This window comes from Bombina bombina, chromosome 3, assembly GCF_027579735.1.
Source record: "Bombina bombina isolate aBomBom1 chromosome 3, aBomBom1.pri, whole genome shotgun sequence".
Classification (NCBI taxonomy): Eukaryota; Metazoa; Chordata; class Amphibia; order Anura; family Bombinatoridae; genus Bombina; species Bombina bombina.
In genome coordinates this window covers 972,577,995-972,592,564 of record NC_069501.1, presented here as the reverse complement: position 1 = coordinate 972,592,564, position 14,570 = coordinate 972,577,995, and the positions used below count along the sequence as shown (strand labels likewise).

The window sequence follows — 14,570 nt, the reverse complement described above, 5'->3', positions numbered from 1 at the left end:
TTTATGATTGATATACACTTGTTACACGAGTCTTATATTTGACATTAGATATTTATTCTATAGCACATTTTTTCTGTCGATTGGTACAGTCCTGAGGTGTTTGCACACGGCCTCCATTCATTGGTGGCCTCTTTAGGGGAGGGTTTAACAGGCCTTTATTAGTTTGTTTGTTTGTAGTTTCTGTTGGTCAGAGGAAGGGGCGCTATTTGTCCCGAAACGTCACTAATAAATTTTATTTGGATAAGTTATCTGAAGACCAGTGAGTGCTTTCTTTGATTTTGCTGATGAATTTCCCTACAGAGCACCCTGGCAGCTGATGGTATTTGGTGAGAGTGCATATACCCCCTCTTGTTCTTGGCTATATATATATATATATATATATATATATATATATATATATATATATATATATATATATATATATATATATATATATATATATATATATATATATATAAATATGTATTTTTGATTAAATAGAACATATTCTTCTATGTGAAGAACATTGGTATGTGAAATATTCATCTCTTCATGTCGGGTTTGCTGAACCCTTGAGAACATGAGCTCAGGTTAGCATGCGAGTAGAGTGTTTTTCCCACATTTTTTCTCCAGTAATTTCTATGTGGTAATAGGATAACGTGTGTGCGATATACTAATTGCACTAGAAGTAAGCTGTTTGCGATCGTTGGGTTAGCGCAAGAACTACAAGGTAAAAAACAAGAAAAAAAGAAAGAAAATTGAAACAAACAAATAGCAAACAAAAGATATCGTTACTTAGGCCCAAGCACAACTACAAAATGTTAATGTTTAGTATGGAAAAAGGGAAAAAAAAGCCCTATGGGGTCAAAGGAAAGATAGGGTGGTTTGGTGGGTGGGAGTGCACCATGGGACTAAGACTTGTGATAATGAATAAAAGTTGTAAAAAAAATATGAAAGCCATGTTCCAAGAAAGACATTTTAAATTTTATTAGTACTTGCAAACTTAAAATGTTATTTGTCAGTGTCTTTAAAGGGATGCTGTGTAAATGAAAGTGCAGTATTTAAACATGGTGATTTTTGTAGCCTGAAAAAATGCGAAGTACAAGCTGTTAAATTTTAATTGAAACTAAAAGAGCTCTATTTGTTGTACACTTTCAGCTAAGGCACACTGACTGGAACTTCCTGCTAGTACTCATTTGGCTGATAAGTACTTTCTGTTAATGCTGGTTGGCTGATAGTTTCATCCAGCATAGACTCATTGGCTGATAGTTACTTCTAACTAAGTCTCACTGGCTGGCTCTTCCCGCTCATACCCATTTGGTTGATAGGTACTTCATGCTAATGTTCATTTGGCTGATCATTACTTCTTTCTAAAGCTCGCTGACTGATTGGAACTTCCTGCTTATGCTCATTTTGCTGATCAGTACTTCCTGCTCAAATATTAATGCCACCGGACTGTAGAAATTGAATGATAATTTGGCTTGGGATTTCAACAAGCCAATCTTTCATAGAATTTCCACACATTGAAGGCTTGCTATCGCCCAACTTTTTGTGGTAGCTGCATGGCCTTATGAGCGGAGAGTGACGTTCATGTGGGCTGTTTGGACATATTTTTTTTACAACTAGGAGAAGTGGGTGGCCAGATAAAAAGCATAAAAAGTTATCCTAGGCCTTTAGTCGGACAACCTTAGTTTTTAGCCTGGTATTTATTTTTATTTATTTAAATAAATAAAATACAATGTGGAAGTAAACAATCTCAATTAAGCAGTGTTTGGCCCTGCACATGTCAGCACTTTCTGTTTACTGGACATTTTGTAAGTTGAAAGTAAATGTGAATGTGAGAGCACAATTGTGATTCACGCTTGATGGGTTAGTGCAACTGAAAACCTTGCGCAAAGGGTAGTGAGTTAAGAAGAGTTGCACCAAACAGAACATAAATACACTAAGATAAATTGTCACACTCATATAAACACTATCTGATAAACGTCATAGAAATATTCATAAAAATATTTAGAAGGGTAAAAAGGTATATGGTATATGCCCATGTATTCAAATGCAAAGGGCTATAATATATACTATATATATATATATATATATATATATATATATATATATATATATATATATATATATATATATATATATATATATATATATTAATTCCATAATATTTAATAATGTGTTTTCCTGTGTATTTACTGTACATATTTAACATTCCAATGTTCTCCACATACAGAACAGTGGTATTTTATTGTATATATATATATATGTTACACATACACACACACAAGTAGCTAGGATGTGCACTCTCACTTCAAAGCTTACAGCCAGGGTGCTAGTGGTTATAATAGGAAAAATTAAGAATCTTGCACTCGCTGGTCCTTTTCAAAAAGCTTTACTGTGATACAAAGTGTAACGTTTCAGGGGTAATGTATCCCCTTCCTCAGTGGTTACATTATCCCCAAAACGTTACACTTTGTATCACAGTAAAGATTTTTGAAAAGGACCAGCGAGTGCAAGTTTCTTCATTTTTCCAATATATATATAAATAATTAAAAAAGAATAAAAATACTATATATTATATATATTCTTAGTCCAGAAGTTAGTGTGTGCCATGTTTTGCTTGTGTGCAAACTTTTTCCTTTCAACTTATTGTACACAAGCTACCTGACACGCCCAAAAAGCTTTACTTCTAGCGAAGTTTACATTCAATCGGGAGCGCTAAATACGTGCAACTTGTAATCTAGCCCTTAATTTAGAAACTTAAGTCAAAATGATTCAGATAGAGCATGCAATTTTAAACAACTTTCAAATTTACTTTCATTAACAATGTGCACGGTTTATTTATATTTACACTTTTTGAGTCGCCAGCTACTACTGAGCATGTGCAAGAATTCACAGAATATAAGTATGTGCATTTGTGATTGGCTGATGGCTGTCACATGATGCAGTGGGAGTGGAAATAGACATAACTTTTTTTTTGTTGACAAAGTGCTATTGCATTGTCTTGTTATCAGCCATTTGTTGATTATGCAAATCTACTGCATTTACTTGTTCTTTAATGTGGCTTAAAGGGACACTCAATCAAAATTAAACTTTCATTATTCAGATAGAGCATGCCATTTTAAACAACTTTCCAATTAACTTCCATTAACGAAATGTGCACAGTCTTTTTATATTTTAACTTTTTCAGTCACCAGCTCCTACTGAGCATGTGCAAGAATAAGTGTGTATGCATTTGTGAATGGCTGATGGCTGTCACATGGTACGTGTATGCATTTGTGATTGGCTGATGGCTGTCACATGGTACAGGGGGAGTGGAAAAATACATAACTTTTAAAATTGTCAGAAAAAAAATCTACTACTCATTTGAAGTTCAGACTAAGTGCTATTGCATTGTCTTGTTATCTTGCATTTGTTGATTATGCAAATCTACTGTGTTGACTGGTCCTTTAACGTTTAAAAATGTGGCTAAACATCAATTGTCTCATAACTTTGCACAAGCTAAGTTTATCACTGCCCAAGCCCTGTCTAGCAGTTTCATTAGTTTTCGTTTAGCTCAATGGAAGTGGAATGATTTAAAGGCTCTCTGCAGAAACTTAGGCTTTAGCAATCCTGCTAACTATGCATTCTAAGCAGCAAATGCAGAGTAAAGTGGAAAGAAGTTGAGCTAACATAGCAATTTGTGAAATAAGGTTTTTATCATTGCTACGTTTGCATTGCAAACACTTGCAATTTTTTTTTTTTCTGTGGACCTAACTATTACAAAATGCTGTTGGTGCAGAGTCATAGCTGGGGAGAGATATTCTTCTGTGTGGCCGGAATCTTCCCAAAGACATAAATATGTTACTTATACCGCATTTTTATTACACATCAGTGCAATTTGGAGAGAACAATATTTCTATTTTGGACACATTGGAAGACAATTAATCACAAAGAGCCACCCATTTCATAATAAAAATAAATAAATCACGATACATTTTAAAATGCTTTCCCCACTTAAAAATCCAATGTACAACTTAAAGTTACACTGTACTCGAAATTGTCTACTTTAATATTAATTTAAATTTAAACCTTTTTAAATTAAGATTTTTCAGGCAAAATTTTTTTAAAAAAATATAAATGTTGCTCTTCCATTTAAGTGACAGATATTTTTGAGAACAATGTTTTGACAAAATCAGGCATTACCCTTGCCCTCTCGAGCTGCTCCTGAGCCTGTCTCTCCACCTCGCGGCGGGCGGTCTCCCTGTCCTCCTCCAGGGACACGTCTGAGTCTAACGATGGACGACTCGTGTAGGAATCAGCTGAACCCTATAAGAAAAAACAGACCATGACTATGTATAAAAGTAAAAGCTACAGGCAGTTATTCAAAAAAATCACACGTTTGTTATGTGTACATCCTTTATATACAATAAGCCGACTCTATGGCCTCGATGATTGAAAGCTCGTTTTTAAAATGATATGATGTAAAGATGTTCGCACTGGAGTGCGAATATAATATCAGAATGAATGAAAGTGTTCGAAATTGATTGCGTGTATGTATTCGAAATGGGCGTTTTTTCGTCATTCGACATACGCTGCGAATGGTTTTTTTGGTTTGCGTAATGTTAAATACCCACTTCGTATGTGTAATTCTGTATTCGTAATTTTTTTTAAAAGTGTCTATTGATCAATAGTTCAATAAAATCTGATATCTATATAAATATACATGTAACCAGAGTAAAATGTAAAATACGCTGTGATTGGAGAATATTAAGGAAGTACTCATAAATATGCGTACATAAATGTATTGCAAGGTATTATGGTAACAGAAATAATATAACAATAAATATGATTGGTTAACAAATATTGCACATTGAACATTGTTTAAAACATATACGCAATTTCGTAATAATACAAATGAGTGAAAATATCTAAATAAAGAGCGTAAAAATATTTATTGTACGATTTCAATAAAAAAGAATAACAAAATATAACCAGAACAGTAAAAGCAGAATTCATTGCGAAGGAGAGTTTCATTGCGAAGGAGAGGGCGTAAGATGGGCGTTCCATGGGCGTAACCTGAGTAAATCTCGCAAGTTTCACAGATATGTTACGATGATATAAAAACATACGCCATACGAATCGCACATTCAACTCACATACATATCTCGCCAGACATCCTTTGGCGAAATAACATGAATAACATTATTTACAATATTTATTTCATTTTAAAAATAATACGATATAACGTATTTAGACAATATACTATAACTGTAGTTTTACATTTTGAAATATGCAAACACAAACTGAAATAAAGTGAATCATTCAAATTACGAAGCGACGCAATGATATATGGAAACCCATTTCGAGGTTCGTGAAATGATATAAGGAGGCAAAGTCTATAGTTTACTATGGACAGCTTATCGCGTAACGTATTGTTTACAATGGACTGCCCACTTTATACGATCATTACGCAAGGCGTGAAATTTGCGAGAGTTGCGAGTCAGAAATACACATTTCTCGACGCAAATTACGAACTTTCAATCATCGAGGCCTATGTCTCATTAGCAGAATATTTCACTTGTGCTCTAGTTCAGATATACTCAAAATCTGGCCTTTTACTGAGGCCTGAGGACAGGTTTAACCAGTGATCTAGGGCAAGGAACTGATCAATACTTACTTAATAATAGCTTGGGTACAAATATATCATTTATATTCCTCTATAAGGCAAATGAAGAGCTTTCATCCTGTGTTCAGAATAGTAACTCTTTCCAGCAAAACCTGCAATAGCAAACCAATATCTAATCTGTTACTTATCATTTGTGTTTTCTTTCAAAATTTTTGCTTGTTTGTGCTTTGCATGGGTGGTCATTCTGGAGTTATCTTATTCAGAACACTACCTTTATATATATATAAATAGATAGATAGATAAATAGATATATATATATATAGATAGATAGATAGATAGATAGATAGATAGATAGATACATATAGCACAGCAGACAGTCTATAGCTGTGAAATCTCTCTAACACTAAGGCCTAGATTTGGAGTTCGGCGGTAAAAGGGCTGTTAACGCTCCGCAGGTTTTTTTCTGGCCGCACCATAAATTTAACTCTGGTATCGAGAGTTCAAACAAATGCTGCGTTAGGCTCCAAAAAAGGAGCGTAGAGCATTTTTACCGCAAATGCAACTCTCGATACCAGAGCTGCTTACGGACGCGGCCGGCATCAAAAATGTGCTCGTGCACGATTCTCCCATAGGAAACAATGGGGCTGTTTGAGCTGAAAAAAAACCTAACACCTGCAAAAAAGCAGCGTTCAGCTCCTAACGCAGCCCCATTGTTTCCTATGGGGAAACACTTCCTACGTCTGCACCTAACACTCTAACATGTACCCCGAGTCTAAACACCCCTACCCTTACACTTATTAACCCCTAATCTGCCGCCCACGCTATCGCTGACCCCTGCATATTTTTTTAAACCCCTAATCTGCCGCTCCGTAAACCGCCGCAACCTACGTTATCCCTATGTACCCCTAATCTGCTGCCCTAACATCGCCGACCCCTATATTATATTTATTAACCCCTAATCTGCCCCCCTCAACGTCGCCGACACCTGCCTACACTTATTAACCCCTAATCTGCCGAGCGGACCTGAGCGCTACTATAATAAAGTTATTAACCCCTAATCCGCCTCACTAACCCTATCATAAATAGTATTAACCCCTAATCTGCCCTCCCTAACATCGCCGACACCTAACTTCAATTATTAACCCCTAATCTGCCGACCGGAGCTCACCGCTATTCTAATAAATGTATTAACCCCTAAAGCTAAGTCTAACCCTAACACTAACACCCCCCTAAGTTAAATATAATTTTTATCTAACGAAATAAATTAACTCTTATTAAATAACTTATTCCTATTTAAAGCTAAATACTTACCTGTAAAATAAATCCTAATATAGCTACAATATAAATTATAATTATATTATAGCTATTTTAGGATTAATATTTATTTTACAGGTAACTTTGTATTTATTTTAACCAGGTACAATAGCTATTAAATAGTTAAGAACTATTTAATAGTTACCTAGTTAAAATAATAACAAATTTACCTGTAAAATAAATCCTAACCTAAGTTATAATTAAACCTAACACTACCCTATCAATAAAATAATTAAATAAACTACCTACAATTACCTACAATTAACCTAACACTACACTATCAATAAATTAATTAAACACAATTGCTACAAATAAATACAATTAAATAAACTAGCTAAAGTACAAAAAATAAAAAAGAACTAAGTTACAGAAAATAAAAAAATATTTACAAACATAAGAAAAATATTACAACAATTTTAAACTAATTACACCTACTCTAAGCCCCCTAATAAAATAACAAAGACCCCCAAAATAAAAAATTCCCTACCCTATTCTAAATTAAAAAAGTTACAAGCTCTTTTACCTTACCAGCCCTGAACAGGGCCCTTTGCGGGGCATGCCCCAAGAATTTCAGCTCTTTTGCCTGTAAAAAAAAACATACAATACCCCCCCCCCAACATTACAACCCACCACCCACATACCCCTAATCTAACCCAAACCCCCCTTAAATAAACCTAACACTAAGCCCCTGAAGATCTTCCTACCTTGTCTTCACCATCCAGGTATCACCGATCCGTCCTGGCTCCAAGATCTTCATCCAACCCAAGCGGGGGTTGGCGATCCATAATCCGGTCCAGAAGAGGCTCCAAAGTCTTCCTCCTATCCGGCAAGAAGAGGACATCCGGACCGGCAAACATCTTCTCCAAGCGGCATCTTCGATCTTCTTCCATCCGGTGCGGAGCGGGTCCATCTTGAAGCAGGCGACGCGGATCCATCCTCTTCTTCCGATGTCTCCCGACTAATGACGGTTCCTTTAAGGGACGTCATCCAAGATGGCGTCCCTCGAATTCCGATTGGCTGATAGGATTCTATCAGCCAATCGGAATTAAGGTAGGAATTTTCTGATTGGCTGATGGAATCAGCCAATCAGAATCAAGTTCAATCCGATTGGCTGATCCAATCAGCCAATCAGATTGAGCTCGCATTCTATTGGCTGTTCCGATCAGCCAATAGAATGCGAGCTCAATCTGATTGGCTGATTGGATCAGCCAATCGGATTGAACTTGATTCTGATTGGCTGATTCCATCAGCCAATCAGAAAATTCCTACCTTAATTCCGATTGGCTGATAGAATCCTATCAGCCAATCGGAATTCGAGGGACGCCATCTTGGATGACGTCCCTTAAAGGAACCGTCATTAGTCGGGAGACATCGGAAGAAGAGGATGGATCCGCGTCGCCTGCTTCAAGATGGACCCGCTCCGCACCGGATGGAAGAAGATCGAAGATGCCGCTTGGAGAAGATGTTTGCCGGTCCGGATGTCCTCTTCTTGCCGGATAGGAGGAAGACTTTGGAGCCTCTTCTGGACCGGATTATGGATCGCCAACCCCCGCTTGGGTTGGATGAAGATCTTGGAGCCAGGACGGATCGGTGATACCTGGATGGTGAAGACAAGGTAGGAAGATCTTCAGGGGCTTAGTGTTAGGTTTATTTAAGGGGGGTTTGGGTTAGATTAGGGGTATGTGGGTGGTGGGTTGTAATGTTGGGGGGGGGTATTGTATGTTTTTTTTTACAGGCAAAAGAGCTGAAATTCTTGGGGCATGCCCCGCAAAGGGCCCTGTTCAGGGCTGGTAAGGTAAAAGAGCTTGTAACTTTTTTAATTTAGAATAGGGTAGGGAATTTTTTATTTTGGGGGTCTTTGTTATTTTATTAGGGGGCTTAGAGTAGGTGTAATTAGTTTAAAATTGTTGTAATATTTTTCTTATGTTTGTAAATATTTTTTTATTTTCTGTAACTTAGTTCTTTTTTATTTTTTGTACTTTAGCTAGTTTATTTAATTGTATTTATTTGTAGCAATTGTGTTTAATTAATTTATTGATAGTGTAGTGTTAGGTTAATTGTAGGTAATTGTAGGTAGTTTATTTAATTATTTTATTGATAGGGTAGTGTTAGGTTTAATTATAACTTAGGTTAGGATTTATTTTACAGGTAAATTTGTTATTATTTTAACTAGGTAACTATTAAATAGTTCTTAACTATTTAATAGCTATTGTACCTGGTTAAAATAATTACAAAGTTGCCTGTAAAATAAATATTAATCCTAAAATAGCTATAATATAATTATAATTTATATTGTAGCTACATTAGGGTTTATTTTACAGGTAAGTATTTAGCTTTAAATAGGAATAAGTTATTTAATAAGAGTTAATTTATTTCGTTAGATGTAAATTATATTTAACTTAGGGGGGTGTTAGTGTTAGGGTTAGACTTAGCTTTAGGGGTTAATACATTTATTAGAATAGCGGTGAGCTCCGGTCGGCAGATTAGGGGTTAATAATTGAAGGTAGGTGTCGGCGATGTTAGGGAGGGCAGATTAGGGGTTAATACTATTTATGATAGGGTTAGTGAGGCGGATTAGGGGTTAATACATTTATTATAGTAGCGCTCAGGTCCGCTCGGCAGATTAGGGGTTAATAAGTGTAGGCAGGTGTCGGCGACGTTGAGGGGGGCAGATTAGGGGTTAATAAATATAATATAGGGGTCGGCGATGTTAGGGGCAGCAGATTAGGGGTACATAGGGATAACGTAGGTGGCGGCGATTTGCGGTCGGAAGATTAGGGGTTAATTATTGTAAGTAGCTGGCGGCGACGTTGTGGGGGGCAGGTTAGGGGTTAATAAATATAATACAGGGGTCGGCGGGGTTAGGGGCAGCAGATTAGGGGTACATAAATATAACGTAGGTGGCGGTCGGCAGATTAGGGGTTAAAAATTTTAATCGAGTGGCGGCGGTGTGGGGGGACCTCGGTTTAGGGGTACATAGGTAGTTTATGGGTGTTAGTGTACTTTAGGGTACAGTAGTTAAGAGCTTTATAAACCGGCGTTAGCCAGAAAGCTCTTAACTCCTGCTATTTTCAGGCGGCTGGAATCTTGTCGTTAGAGCTCTAACGCTCACTGCAGAAACGACTCTAAATACCAGCGTTAGAAAGATCCCATTGAAAAGATAGGCTACGCAAATGGCGTAGGGGGATCTGCGGTATGGAAAAGTCGCGGCTGAAAAGTGAGCGTTAGACCCTTTAATCACTGACTCCAAATACCGGCGGTAGCCTAAAACCAGCGTTAGGAGCCTCTAACGCTGGTTTTGACGGCTACCGCCGAACTCTAAATCTAGGCCTTAGTGTTCCAGGCTTTACAGGTGATGCTCATTAGTAACTGCCTTGCAAACATCAGAAAGAATGAGTTCACTGACAAACCAGTTGTGGAATAATTTATGCCTCTGTAGTACAGCGTAATGCAGGTTACACTGTGATACAAGATGAAACCTGACTACTGTGTATTTTCAGTTTATAACAATTAAAATGGATTTAAAGGGATATTAAACAGTGCTCATTTGGTAAAAACAAATATGTTAAAGCAAAGTAAACATAAAAAGACACAGATTGTATAAAAAAACAACAAACAGCAAACAAATTACTTGTTTTCTTGCAAAAATTAGCATTTAGAAATTCTCACTGTAGCCCCTGCCCCCAGTATGATAAGAGATGGACACATTTTTGAAACTTAAGTTTAATTCTTAGGGTTGCCACATCGGCCATGTTTTCTGGGGTACTTATGAGTTACACATGCTGCAGGGTGTACAGGTACAGGTAGGATCATGTATTGTGCTGTTTATCAGCACTATTCATGTTATGTCCAGAGGCACAATACATGTTCCGCCCTGTTTACCCTGTAGCATGTGTAACTCATAAATGTCCAGGAAAACCCAACTCATTCTGAGCATGAGCAAATCTGGCTCCCTCTTATCTATTCTATTCACTTTATAGTAAACCAGCCTAGAAGTTTTAGGACATCATGCTAGATAAATCTTCCTGTTTTTTTTTTTGTTTTTTTTAAAAAGGTAAAAAAACTATTTTAAATAGATGAATAGTACATATTGCAATGATTTAAAGTAAGTATAAGGGCTGGATAAATCCAGCCCTTAGTGTTTTTTATTTTATTTTACAACAATAAGCAGACTGTTCATCATCTCTTTAACACCTTGTGATGTTCTATTTTGTCCTAACTGCAATGGGCTTTTAAGAACCTTAGGACGGCATAGAACGCCATAGCCATTTGGCTGTACTGAAGCCAAAAACTCTTCCTAAATGATATCGTAGGTGGGAGGGTGTGCCTAGCATCATAGGCACTCCTCCTGACCCAATCCCACCAATGAAATCACAAAATCAATTTAAATTTTTTACTTATTGTTTAGATTCTGTACCCTGGATAGCGCTTGCTTATTGGTGGCTACACATAGCCACCAATAAGCAAGGGTACCCCATGTTCTGAATAAAAAATGGGCCGGCTACTTAGCTTTACATATCTGCTTTTTTAAATAAAGATAGCAAGAGAACAAAGAAAATTTGATAATAGTAAATTAGAAAGTTGCTAAAAATTATCAGCACTGGGCTGACTGCAGGCATACTCACACCATTATTAACATTGGGCTGGATGCAGGCATACTGACACCATTATCAGCACTAGGCTGGCTGCAGGCATACTCACACCATTATCAGCACTAGGCTGGCTGCAGGCATACTCACACTATTATTAACACTGGGCTGGAAGCAGGCATACTCACACCATTATCAGCACTGGGCTGGCTGTAGGCATACTCACACCATTATTAGCACTGGGCTGGCTGCAGGCATACTCTCACCATTATCAGCACTGGGCTGACTGTAGGAATACTCACACCATTATCAGCACTGGGTTGGCTGCAGTAATACTCACCATTATCAGCACTGGGCTGGCCGCAATCATACTACCACCATTATCAGCAATGGGCTGGCTGCAGGCATACTGACAACATTATCAGCACTGGGCTGGCTGCAGGCATACTGACAACATTATCAGCACTGGGCTGGCTGCAGGCATACTCACACCATTATCAGCACTAGGCTGGCTGCAGGCATACTCACATCATTATCAGCAATGGGCTGGCTGCAGGCATACTCACACCATTATCAGCACTGGCTGGCTGCAGGCATACTCACACTATTATCAGCACTGGACTGGCTGCAGGCATACTCATATTATTATCAGCACTGGGCTGGTTGCAGGCATACTGATTCCGTACCATGGATACCGCTTGCTTATTGGTGGCTACACATAGCCACCAATAAGCAAGGGTACCCCATGTTCTGAATAAAATGGGCCGGCTACTTAGTTTTACATATCTGCTTTTTTAAATAAAGATAGCAAGAGAACAAAGAAAATTTGATAATAGTAAATTAGAAAGTTGCTAAAAATTATCAGCAATGGGCTGACTACAGGCATACTCACACCATTATTAACATTGGGCTGGCTGCAGGCATACTAACACCATTATCAGCACTAGGCTGGCTGCAGGCATACTCACACCATTATCAGCACTAGGCTGGCTGCAGGCATACTCACAACATTATCAGCACTGGCTGGCTGTAGGAATACTCACACCATTATTAACACTGGGCTGGATGCAGGCATACTCACACCATTATCAGCACTGGGCTGGATGCAGGCATACTCACACCATTATCAGCACTGGGCTGGCTGCAGGCATACTCTCACCATTATCAGCACTGGGCTGGCTGTAGGAATACTCACACCATTATCAGCACTGGGCTGGCTGCAGGCATACTCACACCATTATCAGCACTGGGCTGGCTGCAGGCATACTCTCACCATTAACAGCACTGGGCTGGCCGCAGGCATACTCACCATTATCAGCACTGGGCTGGCCGCAGTCATACTACCACCATTATCAGCAATGGGCTGGCTGCAGGCATACTGACAACATTATCAGCACTGGGCTGGCTGCAGGCATACTCACACCATTATCAGCACTGGGCTGGCTGCAGGCATACTCACACCATTATCAGCACTGGGCTGGCTGCAGGCATACTCACACCATTATCAGCACTGGCTGGCTGCAGGCATACTCACATTATTATCAGCACTGGACTGGCTGCAGGCATACTCATATTATTATCAGCACTGGGCTGGTTGCAGGTATACTCACACCATTATCAGCACTGGGCTGGCTGCAGGCATACTCACACCATTATCAGCACTGGGCTGGCTGCAGGCATACTCACACCATTATCAGCACTAGGCTGGCTGCAGGCATACTCACACTATTATTAACACTGGGCTGGAAGCAGGCATACTCACACCATTATCAGCACTGGGCTGGCTGTAGGCATACTCACACCATTATTAGCACTGGGCTGGCTGCAGGCATACTCTCACCATTATCAGCACTGGGCTGACTGTAGGAATACTCACACCATTATCAGCACTGGGTTGGCTGCAGTAATTGGCTGCAGTAATACTCACCATTATCAGCACTGGGCTGGCCGCAATCATACTACCACCATTATCAGCAATGGGCTGGCTGCAGGCATACTGACAACATTATCAGCACTGGGCTGGCTGCAGGCATACTGACAACATTATCAGCACTGGGCTGGCTGCAGGCATACTCACACCATTATCAGCACTAGGCTGGCTGCAGGCATACTCACATCATTATCAGCAATGGGCTGGCTGCAGGCATACTCACACCATTATCAGCACTGGCTGGCTGCAGGCATACTCACACTATTATCAGCACTGGACTGGCTGCAGGCATACTCATATTATTATCAGCACTGGGCTGGTTGCAGGCATACTGATTCCGTACCATGGATACCGCTTGCTTATTGGTGGCTACACATAGCCACCAATAAGCAAGGGTACCCCATGTTCTGAATAAAATGGGCCGGCTACTTAGTTTTACATATCTGCTTTTTTAAATAAAGATAGCAAGAGAACAAAGAAAATTTGATAATAGTAAATTAGAAAGTTGCTAAAAATTATCAGCACTGGGCTGACTACAGGCATACTCACACCATTATTAACATTGGGCTGGCTGCAGGCATACTCACACCATTATCAGCACTAGGCTGGATGCAGGCATACTCACACCATTATCAGCACTGGGCTGGATGCAGGCATACTCACACCATTATCAGCACTGGGCTGGCTGCAGGCATACTCTCACCATTATCAGCACTGGGCTGGCTGTAGGAATACTCACACCATTATCAGCACTGGGCTGGCTGCAGGCATACTCTCACCATTAACAGCACTGGGCTGGCCGCAGGCATACTCACCATTATCAGCACTGGGCTGGCCGCAGTCATACTACCACCATTATCAGCAATGGGCTGGCTGCAGGCATACTGACAACATTATCAGCACTGGGCTGGCTGCAGGCATACTCACACCATTATCAGCACTGGGCTGGCTGCAGGCATACTCACACCATTATCAGCACTGGGCTGGCTGCAGGCATACTCACACCATTATCAGCACTGGCTGGCTGCAGGCATACTCACATTATTATCAGCACTGGACTGGCTGCAGGCATACTCATATTATTATCAGCACTGGGCTGGTTGCAGGTATACTCACACCATTATCAGCACTGGGCTGGCTGCAGGCA

At 39.4% G+C, this 14,570-nt stretch overlaps 1 protein-coding gene across 1 annotated transcript in view; it reads right to left on the bottom strand.

The window, feature by feature from the left end:
* The window catches only part of CACNB3 (calcium voltage-gated channel auxiliary subunit beta 3), a 237,108-nt gene extending 223,658 nt beyond the window's left edge, over nt 1–13,450 (bottom strand). The window contains exons 1-2 of the mRNA XM_053705503.1: nt 13,334–13,450; nt 4,168–4,290 (exon numbers count right to left, since the gene is read on the bottom strand). Coding sequence (XP_053561478.1) covers nt 4,168–4,290; nt 13,334–13,450 — 240 coding nt within the window. The remainder of the gene's footprint in view (nt 1–4,167; nt 4,291–13,333) is intronic.
* Nucleotides 13,451–14,570: the final 1,120 nt, after the last annotated feature.